General features: G+C 37.8%; 3 protein-coding genes across 3 annotated transcripts; 2 read left to right on the plus strand and 1 right to left on the minus strand.

The window, feature by feature from the left end:
- Positions 1-182: 182 nt before the first annotated feature.
- On the minus strand, positions 183-5,544 carry prcc (proline rich mitotic checkpoint control factor). Its single transcript, XM_020648610.3, has 7 exons — positions 4,795-5,544; positions 4,662-4,709; positions 3,582-4,064; positions 2,941-3,033; positions 2,678-2,824; positions 2,274-2,339; positions 183-1,357 (listed from the first exon to the last, which is right to left on the minus strand). The coding sequence occupies exons 1-7, from the start codon at positions 5,080-5,082 to the stop codon at positions 1,271-1,273; spliced, it is 1,212 nt and encodes a 403-aa protein (XP_020504266.1). The 5' UTR covers positions 5,083-5,544; the 3' UTR covers positions 183-1,270.
- A 979-nt stretch (positions 5,545-6,523) lies between these two features.
- Positions 6,524-11,997, plus strand: LOC109995037 (hepatoma-derived growth factor). The gene is made up of 6 exons (XM_020648619.3): positions 6,524-6,953; positions 8,626-8,702; positions 9,023-9,161; positions 9,674-9,832; positions 9,938-10,126; positions 10,319-11,997. Exons 1-6 carry the CDS (start codon positions 6,867-6,869, stop codon positions 10,337-10,339), a joined length of 672 nt encoding a protein of 223 aa, XP_020504275.1. The 5' UTR covers positions 6,524-6,866; the 3' UTR covers positions 10,340-11,997.
- A 945-nt stretch (positions 11,998-12,942) lies between these two features.
- On the plus strand, positions 12,943-17,292 carry mrpl24 (mitochondrial ribosomal protein L24). Its single transcript, XM_020648605.3, has 6 exons — positions 12,943-13,033; positions 13,302-13,488; positions 14,615-14,710; positions 15,136-15,239; positions 15,543-15,673; positions 16,847-17,292. Exons 2-6 carry the CDS (start codon positions 13,306-13,308, stop codon positions 16,981-16,983), a joined length of 651 nt encoding a protein of 216 aa, XP_020504261.1. The 5' UTR covers positions 12,943-13,033; positions 13,302-13,305; the 3' UTR covers positions 16,984-17,292.
- Positions 17,293-22,175: the final 4,883 nt, after the last annotated feature.

Below are 22,175 nucleotides of genomic sequence, written 5' to 3' on the forward strand. Positions count from 1 at the left end.
TTACACGGCAACTTAAAAGTATTTGTGGAGTGCTGCCAACGTCCGACTAATTTTAAAAAAAATGTTAAGATGCTAGACACACAAGAAACAATCATTCATTCATGCTGAGCCCCCTGCTGGTGTGTTTGCCAAACATCAGATGTATTTAAGTGTTTTGGTAAAGTTACAGCTATAGAGCTAACTCCACATGTAGCCATTTATTTTACTATTAGAGCCCTCCGTTAGCTCATGTGTAATGATGACATATTTTACAAATAGGCAACCTGGCTCATGAGTACACATTGATGTTCTATTTCCTACACGAAGAGAGTGGAAGATGAAGTGTCAGTACTTAAATAACGGGCATTTATTTAAAAGGCTAATTTTCTTTTATAAAGAAAAAGTTAAAACAAGATTAATATCTACAGCCTTATAAGAGAAAGCATTGTTCTAAAAGTCAGACGTTTTGCAGGATTTCACCATTTGAACCAATATGAAAGGTGATTAAAAAAAATCAGTAATTGGGACTCCAGAAAAAACAACAGGACTTTTAAGATGTGTAATGGATGCAATCAGGTTAAAACTGATGTTAAAAATCAGATGGAACTATCAGACTCTCAAACACAGGAAATACATGTTTGGTTCCCTTACGATTCATTAATTGAACTTTTAACTCGACAGCTGAAATTCTGACGTTAAAAATCTGGAGAAAAAAACCCCAATTAAAAGTTGAAACATCTTTCACAAAAACAGACATGTAAAACCTGAAATATTCTCTATATTTTGAAGTTGTTGATTCAGGGTTTCTTACATGACTCCAGTTCATTTCTGCTTATGAACAAGAGTATTTGACTTACCCTCGGATGATTGCTGAAGAACCAAACATGTTTTTGTTGAGTCATTTAACACAAAAAAAGAGGGTTCATACATCAAAGTCTACTGTATGAAAAGAAACATACGCATTCAAAGGAGAGCGTTTATATTGGCCACTTCAGGGTCACGTGACATATTCCCTGGCCAGAGGTACCTTAAAAACATGACATTGTAATGTAGGTACAGCACCTATATGTAAGAGGAAGTATAACACCTTATAAAACAGCTGACCAAAAGAACATTTTAACACAAATACAGGAGGGGAGGGTAAGAGGGAGGGGAGGGGAAAAAATCTGAATGAGGGTTCATATAGTTTCTCTCTAAACACGTTGTCCGGTTGTTCTGGGAAATCTGGACAGCTCTACTCTAAATTCGGAGTGGAGTTTCATCATGTCTGTAAGAGTCCACAGTATGACATTTAGAAACCGTATTTTGCCTGTGTCTGCCGGCGGGTTAGCTTGTTATCCGCCCAATTATTCTTCAGTTCCAACTCACGCTCCTTTGCCTGTGAAAGAAAGAAAAAAAACATCCAGCAGAACTCCTGGTCAGCTTTTCATAGACAAGTGATAAAAACGGACATATCAGAGGACATTGATTTGAAGTCTATATATATTTTGATTACTTTTATAAACACATTTTAAAAAGGAAAATGCCAGATCTCATTTTGAGGGTGATACATTTCAGTGCTTGGTTTTGAGATAGCAAAAGCCTGAGGGAGTGAAAGGACGAATATGAGCTCTGAACAACATCCAGCTTCATGCAAATAAATAGCCATCCTGTGTCCTTATCCCTAGACTTTGAATACCATCTGTGGCATGTAAAAAATCAAAGCCTGGTCAGTGACAGAAAAACACCCGACACGATTAAACTGCCAGGAGCTCTGAAACATTAATAAGAAACCACTGGAGAAACAGTAGCTACAGCACACTTTTAGCTTGTTTGAACATCTTCTGTTGGCTCATAGTACAGCTCTTTAGTCAGCTGACTGTATAACCCCCCTAGACATAAAATAATCAACTAAAAAGCTTAGGTTTGCACAGTGCAAACATCAGCATGGCGGCCTACAATCTGGAGCTAAACGTGTGCAGGCGTGTCACACTCGCTGAGCTGGTAGAGAAACCCTGACTGCATCCTGCTCTTTATCACCTTCTGAATAAAAACCTCTGAAGTCAGGCTGGCACTAGAAGCTCTTGGCTATTTGGATTGCTTTTAGTTACATCAATGGCTACCTTCCTCTTTGTATCACACCCTCTTCTGGTGTCAAAACAACTCTAATGCCTGGTGGCCGACTGCCTGGTGATCCAGAGTTTGCAGAAGAAAAACGAGCATCTGGCTAGCCCTGTCGACTTTAAGGTTTACAAGTCTCGATGAGTTTTGGAACCCAATTACAACATTATAATCCAATATGAAGTTGCACTCACCTGGTGAATGAGATATGTAATCTGATGCTTGCGTCGCTGTTGTCCTGTAGGCTGTTCTCCTTTTTTCTGCAGAAATTGAAAAAAAACAAACAAACACAGATTTTAAGTTGAATATGTTGTAATTTATTTATTTTATTTTGTTTGTTTTGAAACCTCAGGAGTCCCCTCACCAGAACCGTTTCCTTCTCTGTGAATGTTAACAAACGGGAATCCTGCCAGGAAATATTTTTGGATTTTGCTACAACAAAATTTCATGGCTTCTAGTGTTCTGAATCAATATTGAGCAAAAGTTCAAACACAATTCCTATACATCCCAGAAGCTGAGAAAAAATGCCTGAAAATGTACGTATAAGCATCCTTCACAGTTTGAATGCCTTTGATGCAAAAAGTTAGAATCAGGTCACCTTGCTGAAGGACTGCCGGTTCTGCTTCTCCTCCGACACGCTCTTGGTCATCCACTGCTGGTTTCCACTCAGCTGGTCATCTCCTTTGATCTCTAGAAACTTCACCTCCTCTTTACCTCTGTTCCTCTTCCCTTGCAGCCTCATGAACTGAGGTACATGAAAAATGATTGTTGTGTGTGTGAGTTGAACAACGTGACTACAAAGTTATACATTCATTAAGTCATATCAAGCATTCCAGATAGAAGAAACAGCAGACGTCTTACCGCTTCATCATCAAACAGGGCAGACTGGCCGGGCTCTTCAGCTTCTGTCAGCTCAGGGTTAGGGCCTTGGTAATATGGCTCATTATAATAACTCTGTCAGAAGAGAAATGATTGGGATGTCACAGCGTTGTAAGTCTGATTTTCATTGGTTTATTTCTCTTAAGTGTCTACAGTTAATCATCAGACTGCTCTGTTTATTTTTTTATTTGTGCCTGTCAACTGTTCACAGTTTGTTTCCTTGGGTTTCAGACGGCTCGTCTGTCTACTAGAATTATAGAAAAGATGCAAAGCATGGAGGGTCACTGCAAATACTAGACAAATGTGTGGCTATAATGAGTATTATATAGTATAAGTAATAGAAGTTAAGGAGCTCTTGTTTTCATTGTCACAATAGCCTCCATACTGTAATCTGGCTACGTGACTTTTTCCATGACTGCTTTTAGATCTGATGAGCTGTTAACAAGATGATCTGGCACTTACAAACAGAACTCATTTTGAACTGGACTGGCCCCAACTTATTCTTAAATACTCAAACAAATTTTAAATCACCAATTAATATTATTATACAATACAACAATTATTATTTAAAACACCATTTTGTTGACATAAACATTGTAGAGTACTTAGCAAACCAAGATTACCTGAGGGAAAGCTTCTGGGCCTGCCATGGGCTGTTGATACTCAGGATACTGAGCCCCCCATGAACCCTCGTGGCTCCCACCAAAGTCGAGAGGAGCATCTGACTGACCGGGTTCATCGTCAGGAGCACAAGGAAGAGGTTCTTCGGGCTCTCGTGGCTCAGGGTCTAAGCTTGGGGCAACTGCAGGGATGACCGGGGTGCTCTCTCCCAGAGAAAAGTAGTTCTGTGGGGTTATGTCCTCCTCATTATCCTGCTCGTCTGTGGCTATTTGTCGAGCCAGCTGCAGAGCGGCTGACTTCGCTGCAGCTTTGATTGCGGAGGGGGACGCACTAGAGCCAAGCCCACCCTGGGCCGGCATTCCAGGCTTGGTTACTTTGGGTTCTTGCCGCTTGGTGAGAGTGTGAGGAATCAAGAGTCTATCGGTCTCCTTCACTGTCAGGTTTTTAGGTTGTGGTAGCAGTGAGGACAGGCCTGAACCTCCACCCTAGGAGAGGAAAGAGGTGGATTTCAAGGGGAAGTGAGAGTTCAAGGGCTGGCAGTGTAGTTTGATGCTATTTGTATACTATCTAAATTTGAGAAAGTAAGATTTTTCTGTCATTGTCTCTCTTCATTTTTAAGCATTTTTTCTAACTGTAGGCAAGTTATCACCAAAAGTGGAGACATCAGAACAAAAGATGGCAGATGTTATAATAACTACAGCAAATACCATTACAGTTATATTGTAGATACTAGTTCTGTTGTTCCAATTATTCACCATGCACCTTATTAACTTATCATTTAGTATTTGCCTACTTGCACATAGCTCTGTATATATATATATATTTATTTCTCATTTACTGCACATAGTTCTGTTTACATCTGGTTACATCTGTTAGTCCGATCACTGTCCATTTATATCTACTCTTTTATATTTTGTATTTTAAGTTAAGTTTAAGCTTTAAGTTGTATTTAAATTGACACTTTATATTTAGGTTAAAATGTTTCGTCTACCTGCACTGTTGTTAATTTACTGCTCTGTGTGCCTTTGAATTTGAATTGAATTGAATATTGGGTAATCAGAAACACAGTGAACAATGCCTACCTGGGGTTGAAGTTTTTTCTTTGCAGGTTCATCATCATCTGAGTCCGACTATGAGAGAGAAACACACAGATTATCAGTTAACTACCTGATCACAAACCACAGGAGAGAAGATCCAAACCGTGTCAGTACTCACATCCCGTCTCTGGATCTGTGGTACAGTGATCTTGACGGGCTCTGTTCTCTTCCTCGGCTTAGGCAGACTGGTGAATAACCCTCCTCTAGATGGCTGAGGATCTAGCTCATCGTTTGAAGTTTTCTCCTCCACAGAGGACTTCGCTTTCGTCTCTCTGCTTTGTCCATAGTTTCCTCTCACAGAGCTTGTCTTTTTAGGAGCAGGCAGGACAGAGAAGAGCCCACCTTTGCTCTCAGAGGTTTCCTCTGAATCACTGTCATCACTGCTGCCATATGCGACTAAAGCCATGTTTTGATAATGTTTTGATAATGATGTTATAGATTACTGATCTGCAGTGATCGTGGACATGGATTGCAACTTCCCCTTGATTTGATATTAAGAAGCCGTACTCACTTTCTGACGCGATTACTTCAATTAAAGGTAGGATACTCGTTTATCAATATAGCAGGTCATTAAATAACCAGGTTGAGCTGTAGTTTAATGTAAAACAGCGCAGGTTTAAAATCAAGAGCTATCTCAACGCTAATGTTAGCTAGGCCCCCGCGGAAAATGATGCTAGCTAACAAGCCCTATCCTTTTTCATTTCATTAAATTTGCCTCAGTTATGTTATTGCAAATAACACAACATTGGTTAATGCTGTATCTATATTTTTGCCACAAAGCGATCATAGTCTAGTCCCTTTACTTCATCAAAACATTCGCCTCCATCATTGATTGAAGAAACGACAACTGCGCATCTTTCTGCGCACATTTTTCTTCTTCTTCTGTTTCGGTATTTGCAACTTCGGGGAATATGCGCCCCTAAAGGACTGAGTGTGTAACTACATTAATTTACAAAACGTGAAAAAATAAAATAATAAAAATCAAAATCTTGATAATTCTTTGGTAGCATAGATATTTATTATAACAACTGAGTTTAAATTAATGTGGGCAGTGTTAAATGCAGCACTTCTGTGAATTGTGAGACTCCCCTTAAAAACCTTATGAGTTTACCACAGAGCACACATTTAAAAAACATTTCCTTTCAGTACAATTAAAGTACTACCATCCCGCTTTAAAAAAATTCTGATTCATCTTGATTAAATTTACTTGGTTCAAATGTATCGTTATACCGTATTTCCTTTGTGCATGTAGTTCACGTAGGTTGACCATTATTTTTTAAGCCCTAGTACCAGGATCTAGCCAGGATTTAAAACACACAGACTTTAATCATTGCACAGTATAGTTATAGTATAATTTGGCCTCTTGGAAAATTAACCTGGTCCGTTTACTTTAAGCTTGAAGTAGAAACATTAGTATTTAATCAATTACTTTATCTCATTAAGGGATCGCTTGTTTACCATAATGTTTGTATACCTACAATACTATGAGGGACAAAAAATGACGAAAGTATAAATAATTAAATAAATGTTGGGAGAAATGCATACAATAATGTATAAATAATTAAATAAATGAAACAATAAATATATAAATAAATATATAAATGCTGAAAACAATACATCAATGAATAAATAATAAATACACTTTGTTAATGAAAAAGGCTATTTATATATTTTTACATGTATTTATTCATTTATTAGCGTATTTCTACAGTTATATATGTATCAATGCATACATTTCCACATTAATAAGTATTCATTTCTCCCAACTTTATTTATTTATTTACACTTCAGTCATTTTTTGTCCCTCATACAATGCAGGATTTTGGTCAACAGGGGGCGCTATGCATGGCTTCACCTGGTGCTGGGGGCGCGTCTGCAAAGTGGGAAGCGGGTTTCGTTTTCAAACCCAAACAGTGCGAGGGAAGAGCAAGTGGATCATGCGTTAACGTTACAACCTAAACCTCCAGACATCCAGTTGTTACCTTTCAACGTTACTAGCAGGTTACGCAGGAGTAAGTACGCGGGAAAAGTAACCCGCGGCGTCTAAGCTCCAGTTTTTCCGCGCCTGCTTATTTTGGATGTTAAACTGAGAATCGGATTGTGTGCTGCAGCTGCTGACCACTCCGGATACAACACTGCTTTCATTCAATATATTCTTGACACTAAAAAGCCTTTTTTCTGCAAAGAAACATGCCGAGGTCCAACAGGCAAAGAGAATACAAACCTGGAGATCTTGTATTTGCGAAAATGAAGGGATATCCACACTGGCCTGCGAGGGTAAGCAGCACCCAGCGTGTAATATCTTGTTTCCAGCTTTTCGTTTTGCTGCTTCTCTCCTGCCTGCTCATATCACCTGTTTGCCCGAGAGGCCTAATAGTAGTTGGCGTTAGCTACCATGAGTTAGCCTAGCTTCGGTCGTGTCGGCTAACTTCACCTAGCATCCAAACACGGCTAGCACACTGTAGACGGTCGAGCATCCGGGGCCTTTCAGGCTAATTGATCGTTACCGTTAAAAATAGCGGCTGAGGCGACAGAAGGTTCGCTTGAATTAACGACCATGTAATCAACAAGTTAATGTGTGAACACCAGGAAACTTTATTTAATTTAAACTTTATATTTAATGACTGAAGCATCGTTTTCACTCTGCAAAGTTAGTGCTAAGTAACGTTTCCCCCTTGTTAATAACTGTTGCATTACAGACTACACATGGTGCTCTTTGTAAACACGCCTGTCTGTCTGCACACACTTGTTGCAACAAGTAGCACTGTTTCTGCTCCTAACATTTAATTACTCCCATTACGGGACAAATAACTCAACACTTTAAATAACATGTAACGTAATGTCTACCCTCTATACAAATACACAGCAAGTTCCTGCCAGTGTTTCCAAATCATTTAATAAGACAGAAAATAAACTATGAGCCTAATAAGGTCACCGTATGTTTCCCTTTGAAATGAAGCTTCATAAATCTGTTTTCAAACTCAAAATTAAACTCTGATGATTCAAAATCAATTTTTCGAGCCTAAATACACAATCTGAACTGTAAAATGTTTAAAAAAAACATTCAAGTTATAGCCACCACTGATCTATAAAGCTGTTTTTATTATATTTGATAAATGAATACTGTTGAAAGACAGAAATGATTGTCTCTACTGCATTAAATGCAAACTTATTTACATTTAACATGGATATATTTGAATATAAGCTTTTAGAATATGTAAAATCATCCATAAAAGTCAAGTCAGGTATTAGGATTAATCTTGACCTCTTCCCTCCTTTTCTCAGTTCTATCAGATATGGACCATGTCAGTAAGCTACAGGCCCTGCCCCACCTACTCAAACTGTGGACACTGCTGCCAAAAGGCCCGTCATGCAGTGGCAAACAGTCGTCATACTTAGCCATCATAACAGTGCTTTCCTGTGGATCAGTGTATTGCTGTGTACACTTTTTTAAAACACTGCCAGAGTTTTGCAGCCAGGCTGTGAACTGTAATGATGTTAAACATAAGAAGCCAAGCAGAAAGAGTTGTGACCCCTGTCCTTACAGTTGCTAATAGCAACTCATCAAGCTGACCTATTTTGATACCTATCGTTTAGCAATTCATTGTATACACTGTGATGCAAGGCTGTCCAGGCCTAATAAAGCATTAAGAGTTAAACAGTGCATTTTAGTGCGTCAAATATTTTGATCAAGTCATCTGGTTTTCCTTTATCAAGAAAATGTAAGAAGGAAAAAAAGATCAAAGCTTCTTAAAAATAGGAGGATTTTCTTGTTCTCCTGGAAAAGGCTGATTCGACATTATGAGAAAGCTGACGATGTCTTGAGAAATATTTTTTGTGCTCCTGAATTTTTTTTAGTTTAACTTAAATCTTATTTCTGAAGAGCTGAATGAATATTGATTTACCAGAATTAGTTTCTTAACAAGCTTGTTTTTTTTTTAATCTACAGATTGACGAGTTACCTGAAGGAGCTGTGAAGTCTCCTTCAAACAAGTATCAGGTGTTCTTTTTTGGAACGCATGAGACGTGAGTAAAGTTTGTTTCAAGGTTTTAATCTATTTATTGTATACTCGTTCTCTCCAGATGATGAACCCAGTGTAATGGACTTCTCTTTGATACTCATGTTGAGACATGAAATCAAATCTGTTTTTGTGACTTTGTTTTTTTTCCTGATATAAAACAAATATATCATTGTCCTTCCAAAAAAGTCTGAAAAATCATTTCTACTGCCCCTGCTAGTATCTTTCTGAAATAGCTGAGTCAGCTGTTTGTTGTTTGTGTTTGGCTTTTACAACTGTAACACAAATATACGCTAATATCACATTCCTACTGTTTGGCCATCACAGGGCGTTCCTTGGGGCTAAAGACTTGTTACCGTATGATGAGAATAAGGAGAAGCTTGGAAAACCAAACAAGAGGAAAGGCTTCTCTGAGGGACTCTGGGAGATAGAGAACAACCCCACTGTCACGCATGAAGGCAGCAAGGTGTGTGTGTTTGTACGACAGTGACCATGTGTGCACTGTATCACAAGACGTCTAAAGCATGAAGTGTAGAGAGTTTGACACTGATTTTTTATGTTGCTATAATATTTATTTATTTGGAAATCATTTCATTTTTGTGTTCTTGGCAAGGTAGGAAAATATTTTGGTTGATTCCTGGTTGAGGTATAGGAAACCGGGAGCTGTACGATTGAAGTAAAAACAAAACCCTTTTCTTAATTTCACTTCATTTTCTGTTGCTGTGTTGCTTTTCCACACGCGTGCATTGTGTATAAATGGCTTGTTTAACCAGCAAGCCAAAAGAAACTCAAGACCAATCATCCCCTCTTTACCATTCTCTGTTTGTATGAACTATTAGTACAGCAGCATATTTAGATTTAGTGCCAGATGATTACACTGTTTTACCAACACAAGACAACATCAAGGTTTTGTGTGGTGCTCTTGGTCGATCTAACTATTAAATATATTTCCCTTAACATTTGTATTTCTCCCCTCAGTCATCAAAGAAAGAGAATGCATCAGAACCAGCAGGGGATACCGGTGGTTCAGAGAAAGCTGAAGCTGAAGGCAGCAGCGACGAGGATGAAGGGGCCCTGGTCATCGACGAGAAGAACGAGAGGGGAGGAGCCAAGCGAAAAGCAGAGGAATCCACAGAGGTAAGATTTAGTCTCTGAGCCTATCAGAAACAAACTGAGAGGGCCTGAATGTTGAGCACTCTGATCTCTGTAAAACCCTTTCTTTCTTCTTTTTTTTTTTTTTAGGCTTCATCCAAGCGGCCGAAAGATCCAGAGGCAGGAGGTGACTCTAAAGTAGACGGCAACAAGTTGAACACAGAGCCTAAGCTCAATGATGTGGCAGCTCCTAAGGCGATGGCTCCCTCCTCTCAGAGCGAGTCGAAAACAGAGAACCAGGAGAACGCTGTGGCAGGAGGCAAGCTCACAGCCGAGAAGGTGAGACATACACATGGGCTTTGTTGTTTTAGACCTGGAAACATCAAGTTATGGGGACTTTGATACGGGTCAAGAGAACCAGTATATATGTATATGTTGTTTTTGTATGGATATTGACCCAGAAAATGAAACATTGTATGCATATTGTGAGAGAAATGGATTAACAATTATTCTCCACTGTTCTCTCTGCAGCCTGTGACAGACAGTGCTTAAAGTCAAAACCCACAGGAGAAGACCAGGAACCTTCTACGCTTTTCTCTGGAATTTGAGCGTCAACGTGATTACCTGCGGGGTACCAGGTTTCAGTTGTTTAATTAATACAAGAATTAAAAAAAAAAAAAAAACCTGAGTGTTTATATTGAGACATCAACAAATCCTCATATGCCATTTTTGGGATATCATATATCCCAGAAACAAAACAAAAAAGTTTGCTAATCTGATTTCAAACAATTACAAAGGAGCACAGTGAGGCTCATTTATAAACGGGATTTTTGTGTGTATATATATTTTTTATTTCTAAGTGCAATTACAAAAATTACAAAGACTGAATGCTCGGTGTCAAAAAAAAAAAACACATTTCAAGTCCGAGGGAAAACAACTGAATATATGATAATAAAAAAAAGGAGAACATTTTAACCACACAAAAAAAAGAGAAAAGCTCCAATTTGATGGTTTTAAAAGATAGATACAAATTGTCACACATGTTCAGAGCTTTAGTTCATAGATTTAAAATAAAAAATCACTTTCATCTGTTTAGTCTAGCTTCTCCACTTCATCTTCAATCATATGTTCAGACAGTGGATTCATGATAAGTTGCACCTTAAGAGTCCCCCCCCCCCCCCTTCCCTCCCCTCTTTTATCATGATCTAGTTCTCTGTATTTTCAACACAGGTTTTATTGCTATGGTGTAGTTTGTGCTTCAAGCAGGTGACCAAATAATGTGCTTCATTAAACCAGAATAAAAAATATAATGCCCATTGATGGAGATACTATTTTAGGATTGAGACAAAGCCCCTCTGTAACGTTGTTTGCTGACGTGTTTATTGAAAGCTGAAAGACATTCCTGAATGTTGCTGGCTCTTGACGTTTGAAAGTTGAGCTGTGCTGTCTGTCGGTGGTAAAAAAGCTAAAAATCCATCACTACGTTTACGGAAACATTTTCTCTGTCAAATTCTTTAAATCCATTAACGTCATTTTTCAATTTCTACATTATTCAGCTCATGTGAATGCTGCCATTGCTTGATACTGGAGGTGTAATTGTGAAGAATTGCATACAGTAATTGATTGTACCAAAAATGTTCCACTTTTTTTTTTCCAGCTTTGACAATGCCAATTTATCTAACACACATTGAGAAATGATGAGAGAGTAATCCACCCTTTTTTTGTAACGTTTGTTTCTAAGCCCTCTTGACTGGAATACGAGGCTATTTAACTTCAATGGTCTGATTGTTCTTGGTGTGAAACTAAAGTTGTGATGTTTTACAGATGTGTTTTATTTCTTTATCTGTGTAGAAAACATGGCGTGTTGTTTCTGTTCAAGGATCAAAATGTTTTCTAAACGCTCTCCCCGCTCATCCATGTTACCAGGAGTTCATCGCTTGAGTGTGCATTTGTGTATTTTGGCAAAGTGAGCCCACAGTAAATAAAATGACGAACCTAAGTGAAATCTCAGCTTTGAAACATGACAATAATCCTGACTGCTGATAAACGAACAAAGTGGCCTGCTAAAATCTGGAGTTTTCACAGTGTGATTCTTGATTTGGATTTCACTGTTACTTTTGGAAGTTGTCTTTCATCTTAATCTGCTGCTTAGTTTACTGTTGTAGCTGCCAGTCCATTTAATAAACTTGTCAATTACAGAAAAAAAAATACATTTTTTGTCATTTATGTTTCAGTTGTATTTTGTTTTGTCTTTACTCTGTTAGAAGTATAAAAAAGACAAATTCTCTTCACTGTTCTTTTTTTACCAACCAGACCTAATTCATCATATCATTTATCTCTTTTCATCCTTGTTATAAAATTATAAAACTACAGTTGCACCTTTTTGTGCACTTGTCACAAATAACTTGATCCCAAGAGAACACTCCAGCACAGTTTGGGGCTTTATGGCTGAACTAGTTTTGTTTTTATCTAACATGGTCTGACAGCTTTCAATTTGCCACAGGGTTTGTTTCTTATTAGATCTTTAAATATACTGTTTGGAAACTAAATGTTTTAATTCCACATTTATTTTCCCCCTCATAATATCCATGAGATGCTGCCCTGCTTTAGAAGTATTGATTTATGACCATCCTCTCTGGCAGCTGGTCTATGTTTCACAAGATTAATGACTTCCTCAGCTTTCTTACATGTTCGATGGCAGGTTCTGTAGCCTCTTGTCTCCATGGGCGCTATAAATATCATTCGCCCTCTTTACAGTAAAAATACAGTAAAGCTTGATTAAACTTACTAGATCTACCCACATGAATGCTCCCACCAATAAAAGGGCCAAAGTCAATTTGCAGATGATCAAACTTTAGAGCTAAGTGTTTAACCAGTTTCACTCAACACTTGTGAAACAACTTTAATCCAATACAATATATATATATATATATATATATATATATATACACATATATTTTAATACGGTAATCACAGTTGTAAATACTTCCCTCACTTTTTAGGGCATGCAATTTGCAATGAAATGCGTATCTGTGTTTTTACATGTAATCATGAAGGTCATCTTGCTGATCTAGCCTACCTTCACATCAGTTATTTATTTCTACTGTCCACTTACCGATGCATTGACTAGCCACTGCGCATGCGTGCAGTCAGGTCTCATCCCCCAGTCCACTAGGCGGCGCTGCGTGTTAGTACTTGTGTCGGCGAGCTGCCTGCTGTCACATGTGACATTGACAACAACAGAGGGTAAGATAAGTGCATGTTATGTTGCCAGCTCGTGTTTGTCATAAAAACGCCTCAGCACAATGTTTAATTTAAGTTTGAAGATATGCAGAAATGATGTTGAATATTTTGATAAGCTTTAAAAAAGATGGTGTAACCCAGCGTTAATGATAGCTTCCCTGAAGCTAATGTTAGCATAGCTTCTATTGGGATAGACGAGTGTTTTCAAGGGAGACTCAGCATCTTTTATGCTAACTTTCTCTGCTTTTTTTTTTTTTTTTTGCCTCTGCAGCACAATGAGGCTGACTGTTCTCCTATCGATGGCAGCCAGAGTTATTGTGCCCAAAGGTTACCGCTACGGCACAAACAGACCATGGACTGCTCAGGCCAAGAGACTCAATCCTCCAGGAAAGACCAGGAGGAAGGTGTTTGTGGAGCCGATAGCTAAAGAGGACTGGTCCTTTTTTAAAGGCGACCAGGTGAGTGACTTACCAAACACAGTAAACTCACTAAAACTCAGTCTTCTATAGTCACTTAGGTCAGATGGACGTTGTTTAGGTCTCTGAATGCACACCATCGTGGAGTCTTCAGTCTTACAGAGTCCAACATCAAGAAGCCATCTGCACTTAATCGTCTGTCAAATATTGAGTAAGACTATTTGAGATATAAATCATGTAAAGCGCATCAAACTCTCCAGAATGACTCTGTTCAAGTTGAATGCGCACAAGATTAAGCTTTAAAGCTAAATATATTGTGTATTTAAACTCTGAATGAGAGGGATGTGTTCTTGTGTCCCTGTTATTTAATGTCTGTTTTTTGATAATTTTGCACTATCTTCTTTTTAAACATTGCTGTACATATATAAACAACACAACTTCAGAAGGTCAACACTTTTCTTTAAAATTATTTTTTATATTCAGGTCTAATTACAGATCTTTTTTACCTCAACTGTTTATAGGTTCTTGTTTAAATTACAGATATATTTTTATCCTTGCACAGGTTTTGTACATTTCTTGTATAAGTCTATTTTTAATTGCACAGTTTAAGTTTGATTCATCTAGGGGTGTTCTTCAGGTTAATATATATATGTATGGGGGGGGGGGGGGGGTCCGGCTTTGTGGTTAATTTGTAACAAATGTTTCATGTCATGTACGTCTTTGTAACCTGCTACTGGATGCTTTGAATTTCCCTCTGGATCAATTAAGTATCTATCTATCTATCTATCTATCTATCTATACAGTTTCATATTTGTCTTATGATGTTGTTCTTTTTATGTATTTATTTCGTTGTTACTCATTTGCAAACACTATTTTTTTGTGGACTGCAAAGCCCTTTGGTGAATACTGTTGTTTAATTAAAATGGGCTCTAAGATGGATTGGATATTTTGCTTGTAACTTTTTATTGCCCAAAGACCTTTAGTGAAATGTTCTAAAAGATACTTTTAAGAATGTGAATTTACAGTTTTTCCACCAAAATAAAAGTTAGTGAGCCACCATGATACATGGTAGTTTAAAGTATGCCGTTATTAATACACCTAAAAGTACACTACTATAAAAAACAAACAGTTTTGTACATATATTATTGTATTCTCATGTGTTTTTCAGGTTGAGATCCTTGCAGGGAAGGACAAAGGAAAACATGGAAAAGTGATTCAAGTCATCAGAAACAGAAACTGGGTTATACTGGAGGGACTGAACACGGTAAGAAAGTGATGGTTCTCTCAAAGAAAACAGACATGTTCTAGTTTACTTCAGGGGCATTAAGTGTCGTAAATCCCACACCTACTAATTCTGTCCCTTCTTGATCTACAAGACGATCAGACGCAGTTTAAACTGTTGTCAGTTCATTATATCTCTTCACACTACACAGAGTATTGACACTTCAACAAACACTTAAACCTGAGACATGTAGAAATGACACCAACTAAATTCTCTTCCACTGTGAAGCTGAACTTAACAGTTCAGTTGTTACTGATGTATAGTTGTAAAAAGCCAAGTTTTAATTTTTCAGCTCCACCAGATGGAGCCAGAAGTCTGGAGTCAGGGTGCCCTAAAAACACTGTTTCAAAGCCATTTGGCCGCCACCTGTTAGGGTCCAAACAATGAACTATTGTTTTGTGTTTCAGCATCACAGGTATATTGGTAAATCTGGGGATTACCGAGGGACCTATGTGTCCAGCGAGGCTCCCCTCCTGCTTCGTGATGTTGCCCTCATTGACCCCGCAGACAGGTACAGTAAACATGGCTACTCTTATAAAAAGGAGAAATTTAGATAAAAATACTGAAATCCAAAATATCTGTATAGCAAAGAAAACACAAGTTTGAACAGATGTGTACTGTAATGCATTGTCCTGGTGGTATGGTAAGCATGGTGTTCTTTTACACTATCAGTAAGAGAAGTGATGAATAATAACAGTCTTCAACCTTTTCCAAATATAAAAGAAGTGGCAAGTGTATTTACTGGAGTTTAATGTAAATGATCTCTGCTTTAACAACAGACTACATTTATTATGTGCTGATATTGATTTTCCAGGAAGCCCACTGATGTTGAGTGGAAATTCACAGAGGAAGGCGAGAGAGTCCGAGTGTCTCTCAGGACAGGTCGGATCATCCCAAAACCTGTAGTAGAGCGGAGAGACGGCATCGTACCGCAGCAGTGGAAAGGTGAGTGTTTATGTGTGTTGGGATTGGATTGGTGTTCTTTTCAGTCACCAGTTTATTCCCTTAGTGTTAGTGAAGAGTCAGCACAGAAAACTGGCTGTCACTTGTTTTTCCACCCTGTGCAGACTTGAATTCTAAAAATAGTTTAATTTTAAAAGTGTTAGGAACACATCTGTGTGTAAACTTACCAGAACCTAACAACGTTCTCAGCTAATTGTAAGTGCAGGTTATGTTTTAAATAAAGTTGTTTGTGAGTATTATCATAAAAAACATCAAAAGAAGAAAGTGATTCTCATTCAGAGGTGTGAGAAACTAAGTGTTTGATTAGGACGGTTTCTCTTCAAATGTATTTTTGCTTTTGAACTAAATATTATTTCTTAACATTTTACTGAAAATTGTTTTTGAAGAACAAAAACAAAGCAAGATGAAAAAGTTCAACTGTAATATAGTCTTTACAGATTTTCACATCTGGTCAATTGTTGCATGACGTTAATAAAAGCCCATCCCAATTTAAGGCCCAGTCCCTTTTACTATCCTGCTATTTCTGCAAGTTTTGACAAATATTCCGTTAAATGTTGAAATAGTTTTTATGATCAAAAATACATAGAAAAAGCAGTTCAGTATGTTGGCTTGGATGGGCTGTTTTACATAGCGAGATCAAATTAGTGATTTACTATTTTAATGACATCCTCATTATGTACAATGTTAAATGTTATTTCTGTTGTAAATTTACAATTTCTTAGTCTTTCCAATCTTTGCTGTGTATGAGTTTGATTTGAAAATAATGACAGGCCTGTCTGGTATTGAAGCCTGTCCCAAATAAAGGCAGGGTAACTTTATAGACTGAAGTCAACAATAGCCTGGGATATTAACAGAAGATTTGCAGTAATATGGATTCCTTTTGAAAGGTTCATGATTTGCTTGTGTCTGGGGAGTTTCAGAACAGACAAAAAATCAAGAGGAAAGCAAAAAACTTAAAAAACGTAATAATCATCCAATATTCATCCCGTCTGTCCATCCAAGTATTTGAATGGGTATTTATACGCAGTCATTTTTAACAGTGTAAAGTAATGTCTCTAAACGTACCTGTTCAGGTGCATGTTTTTTGTTATGATACAGATGTTCCAGCAGTAAATGTTTTTGGTATGTGACCGGCTTTTATTTCTGCTCACACAGATGGTCCCAAAGACACTAGTCCAGAAGACACTCTAGAAAAGACATACGTACCATCTCTGAAAACCCTGGAGGAGGAAGTCATGGAGAAACTGGGCATCCAGGAGAACAGGCGCCACCAAAGGTCCTACTGGTACTGAGCAGAGAAACCAGAGACAAGCCATAGGGTGCTATGGAGTTTCCACAGGACGTCGGAGGATCTTGTTTTTGATTGGAGTCAAAGTTAACATTTTAAAAGAGACTGTGAGGATGATTTGAGAAAGACCTCTGGACTTAAAAGCAGCGCTGTAACATACATGTTGAGAAAAGAACAGCTTTGTGTACAGGGGAGAAGAAGACAGAGCTGATAACAAACATCAACTTTATTGTTTCCTTAATGGCTACAGCTGTAGTTATTCTTTCTTTCATACTTTGTGATTTTGTGAATAAATGTCAGAAGTATACACGTATGATGGGTTACTTTGATGGAGAGTTTTCTACTTCAGTTCAGGAACTTATATCTTTAAACCAACACATTTTAAGTTTCTTATTATTGTTAAGTTGTTTAAAAAAAATAATGACTGAAAGATTAGGCTTTGATCTACACACATTAATGATAAGAAGGAAAGTTTTGCAGTTTTCCCCAAACCATGCACACACTGTTATTTATTTAGGAAGACTAAGACATGAAGTAAAGCAGCATTTCAGCAAAGATGGCATTGTAGTTAACTTGTACATGGGCCAACATTCAGGGAGCATGGGGCTTCTGTCCTAGAGAGTAAAAGACTAAGTACATGTTGTAGAATGATTCAAACATACTGTATAGTCTGCACGATTGGAAAATGATTCTGGTTATTGGCATGGATAATAACGGTTATAATCATTTCAGCCTGTTTGGATTATTTGTACGGCTTGAAATAGTCATATTATTTTACAGAAGCCCAGACGCGCTGCTCTCCAAAAACTTAAAGCCTTCAGACAAATGAGCCTGTCTTTCCAAAGAGTCTGGGAAACCATGTGTTGAAGGAAACAGTCTGGGAGGAGACTACCAACACTGGAGAGTTTTAACCAAGTTCTCAGTCACCTCATACGACTCTGTATAAACTGGCACTTTGTGTTGTTACTGTGATGTCTGACAGGCTTTAACATCAGGTTTCAAACATGACCTCACTCTCAGATTTATGACCAGTTCATTTCTATGATAAGACTTAGCTAAGAAAACAAAACAAAAATATCACTGCATATCTGGTAACATCAACAGATAACACTAATTGTTTCAATTTGCTCAACAATTTTTAATTTTTTTTAATTTTTTTTTTTTTTACAAAATGACCCGACAAATTATACCAAATTCCATTCCAGCAATAACCAATGAAAAAGTGACAGTATAAAAGCTTTTGAATAACCTCATTCAAATTCTCAAAGACATTTATAACAGCCAAAAATTGCAAAAGAAAAATCTAACAAACAATTGTATATTGTCTATTTTTATTAATATTCAAACTAGGCAGTAATGTGTGCATCTGGAATCAAGTTCTTAAAGGATTACTGATATTAGGATTCAGTTTGAAAATGTCCTTATATAACTTTATTCTTCCTTACTACACGTCATATCACTGAGAATGTAGTGCAACTTTTCCACAGCAAAGGTCTGGACTTGTTTCAGCAGAAACAGCTAAAGGTCTGCATGAAACCAGTAACGATGGACTGTTTCCATTTCATGAGCCTTCTCTCACTACTGTGCATACTGGTTAACTGGCCAAGTCCTCTAAAGGACCTAAAGGGAACCAAAGCCAATATATTTAGTTTCTGCTGAGCATTTTGACCTGCTAAAACAAGTCAAAATGTCTGACGTGGAGAGAATCCGCTAAATGTTAACCAGCTGTTTTTTCTACCAGCTGTTGGCCCCTCACTCTCTCCAGCTGGTTAATATGTTCAAACTCTCAACAGTGGAGAGTGGAGACTTTATGGTATAAAGCTTTTGTAGATGTCAAAAGAACTTTACACAAACCAAAAGGATCTTCTGGTGATTAAATGTAACAAAAAACAAGGCATTATAATACACAAAAAGACATTACAGCTGAAGTAAGTAAGGGTGCTATGAATGTTTTCACTTTTAATGACTAAAAATAAATAATATTTATTTACATTAAAAGTTTTTGTGTCTAAAGAGGGGGCAGGTTCTCTTATGTAGTCCAAAGTAGTCCACCATTATAATAATATTTTTCATCCAGCAAAATACACTCAAGCTGGCTACACTACAAATTTTAGGCCCGATTTGCCCCCCACAACAATTGGAGGGCGTGGCCTCTATCCAATAGAGAGTGGAACAGCATCTTGTCAGAAGATAAAAATCAAATAAAAATGCATTTTTTCCCAATAAATTTTGATGATGCAGATTGCACTACAGATTCTGGACTTGGTTGGATTTAAACATTTTAAATTTTCTGCCTATGGCCCTGATTGAAATCTAGTTTTCTCTTTTAAAAGATCTGTCACAACACACAGAAAACCTACTTCACATAAACTTCCCATTAAACACCCAGTTTGATCAGCACCTATCAAATTATTAATGATCATCCTGAGCTGTTTTTTTTGATAAATGACATCCATTTCCTTTCCTGTCTCTTTTTTTTTTAACCGTCGCTGGTTAACAACTTGTATTGATTTACCGTAAAGACCGTTTTACTCGTTGCCAAGTCTCTAGCTGGAGAAGCGACTAACTGTGTAGCCAGGTGTGGACACAAAAAAACGATGTGTCACAGATAAAATATAACAGCCTCACCATTTCACAGTGGCTCTCCATATACCCTAATTTCTGGTAAGTGAAGTAACATCATGCAGAAAGCATGGCTAGTGGTGGGTTTGGCTGGTTAGATGAGAGAGGCACATTTCCCAGACTCGTCCCTCCTGAACCAGTTTGCCTCACTCTGCATCCAAAAGGGAATAAAAGACGCCGTCAGCGGAAACAGGGTTTTTGAGGTTTCGTTTTTTATGGGAGGAAAAATGATTCAAAGGCTGGTTGTCTTTTCTGTCATTGGATGAGGATTTCAGTCTGGGATTACAGCAAGGTGATGTGTAACAGTCTTGAAGTGGAACCTTTGTGTTGTTTCATTTGTCTTTACTGTTTCCATTGACAGCACACAGATTTATGTCAGTCTGGGTGGACAGAGCTTTTCGAATGCTCATCTTGTAATTTCTACCCTGTGGTAAATTCACAGCAGTTCTGGTAACCCAGTTAAATTAAACCACTGAACATGACTCAAGCAGAATTAGGTTTACATAAAAAGAAATTGCAGGCTGTGTGCTCTGTATTTCAGCTGAGTCATATTTGCTTCTCAGCCACATGAACTAATGAATCCCACCTGTTTGTGTAGATTGCACGTGTCAGAATCGAGTAATGGTAGATCTTTGTTCATCTAAAAAAGTCAGATTACACCGTGTTACATAATTAGTGTAAAATGTATTTAATATAATGTCTCTTATTATGACTGATATATTAATTTTGCTCTACAGATACTGTATCTAAAAAAGCAACAATTTCAGATATTTTTTTGCCTCATACAGCCTGAGTGGTATTTTGATCTCACTTTTAAAAATCACAAGGACTGTGATCCCTCAAAAATCTCACAAACATCTGAAGACACTTAAAACTAAATTTGACCGTTCCTCTTTCACTTGATGATCTAAGCTCAGCTACATTATAATGATAGTGCCTAATTATAGGCTGCTTGTTTGAAGGATGCTGGAAAATGTTACGTTAGCTGGCATGCAGGTTTGAGGCATGGCTTGCATGCGTATTAAACTACAGTTTGTTTGGTTTGACTATGCTTCTCTCAATGGATTCTTGTACATCACCTCAATATTTTACAATTATGAGCTGGAGAGTGAACTTAAAGCTCCTATGAGGGGTTTTCATCCGGTTATGAAACAGATTGAAATGAGTACTTTTCGAGAGCTGCAAAAGCAAGAATATGTATTATTTCTATATTTTCATTTTTAATGTCTTTAAACACTTCTACAGGGCATGTGTCAGACAAGAGGACTTACATTATTATTCCAGAAAATTCCTTGTTTGCATTTCCTGAAGCAAAGATTCACAGTGAGTGAAACATTTGATTGTTAAAAGGCAGGATGAGATTTTATCTTTTGACATGAAAAAGCGCTTAGGCAAGAACATCAAAGATAGGAAAGTTACTGCTCTGTCCACAGGGGGCGCCATAGTTAAAACAAACTGGAAGTCTCTCCATAGACTGTAAGTAATAATGGACGAAGCCTGAGTGAAGTCAGATATTTGTTAAGGCTGAATCAACCAGCTTCCCTCTTGGCTCCTTCATCCCCATCATGGCCCAGTGTGGAGCAGAAAACCCATCAGCCCTTGCTGCTGCTGCTGGAGGAATGTGTTGCTTCAACTACACCAGAGCTGCAACCTGGGAGCCGTATGTTCCCAATTATCATCGGCAGCAGCCGCCATGCTGGTAATGCTGTCTCAGCCTAACTCTCAATCGTATTGTTCCTAATATCAAAACAGAGCCGTTTAAAAAAATAAATCACCCCCTGCACAGTGTGTGTCCATGATGACAAAAACTAATCAGACCTATTTCTTTTTTTGTACTAGGCTGTAAACATGTTAATTTATGCTGTACAAACAGCTTTTTTGCCAGTCATGTGTATGTGACTTCATCATCATCATCATCATCAACCTTTATTTAAGTTCTCGGAGAGATCATTGAGGGGGACCCTCATTTACAATGATGCCGAGAAAACATACATAAATGATAAACAACGAGAAATGAGATAAAGCTACCACAGAAAATAAAATCAATAAAAGAGCAATGAGAACAATAAAATATATACACTAAAATAATTTAAAAGCTTGAAATTACTACAGGACTACTTCAAGGGCTCCTGGAGCCAGCCTCAAGCGGACACTCAGCAAACTGCGGGATTTTGCACTTCCACATTGGATTCATTTTTAAAGACCAGAGGTCACCGCTCACAGGAGCTTTAAAACCCTGACATATTATGTTATTGCTCGCATAATACTTTTGATGTTGTTAGTTGTCTAGCTTGCCAAATGACCTGACGAGCTAACCCTGCTTTAATGTAAGAAAATGTATACTGTCATACTTTACAAAACAAACAACATCAACTACAGCGAAGTGGAAGTATGAAATAATTTTTCTACAATTCTGCAATTCACTGAACAGATTTTATCCAAATCTATTTTGTGTGAGTGTGTGTGTGTGTGTGTGTGTGTGCATGCGCGTGCGCGTGTGCGTGTGTGTGTGTGTGTGCCTTAAAAAACACAGAAGCACAGGCCTTCAGTAAATGCACTCAGATAACCTACTTA

This window comes from Labrus bergylta, chromosome 19 (genome assembly GCF_963930695.1).
Source record: "Labrus bergylta chromosome 19, fLabBer1.1, whole genome shotgun sequence".
NCBI lineage: Eukaryota > Metazoa > Chordata > Actinopteri > Labriformes > Labridae > Labrus > Labrus bergylta.

Excerpts from the sequence above, each read along its gene's own strand:
- prcc (XM_020648610.3), bottom strand. The coding sequence starts at position 5,082 with ATGGCTTTAGTCGCATATGGCAGCAGTGATGACAGTGATTCAGAGGAA. Across the intron at positions 4,710-4,794 it reads CACAGATCCAGAGACGGGAT|TCGGACTCAGATGATGATGA; the intron begins GTGAGTACTGAC and ends TCTCTCTCATAG. Across the intron at positions 2,825-2,940 it reads CCCTGTTTGATGATGAAGCG|TTCATGAGGCTGCAAGGGAA; the intron begins GTAAGACGTCTG and ends CATGTACCTCAG.
- LOC109995037 (XM_020648619.3), top strand. The coding sequence starts at position 6,867 with ATGCCGAGGTCCAACAGGCAAAGAGAATACAAACCTGGAGATCTTGTA. Across the intron at positions 6,954-8,625 it reads ATCCACACTGGCCTGCGAGG|ATTGACGAGTTACCTGAAGG; the intron begins GTAAGCAGCACC and ends TTTAATCTACAG. Across the intron at positions 9,162-9,673 it reads TCACGCATGAAGGCAGCAAG|TCATCAAAGAAAGAGAATGC; the intron begins GTGTGTGTGTTT and ends TTCTCCCCTCAG.
- mrpl24 (XM_020648605.3), top strand. The coding sequence starts at position 13,306 with ATGAGGCTGACTGTTCTCCTATCGATGGCAGCCAGAGTTATTGTGCCC. Across the intron at positions 13,489-14,614 it reads CCTTTTTTAAAGGCGACCAG|GTTGAGATCCTTGCAGGGAA; the intron begins GTGAGTGACTTA and ends TGTGTTTTTCAG. Across the intron at positions 15,674-16,846 it reads CGTACCGCAGCAGTGGAAAG|ATGGTCCCAAAGACACTAGT; the intron begins GTGAGTGTTTAT and ends CTGCTCACACAG.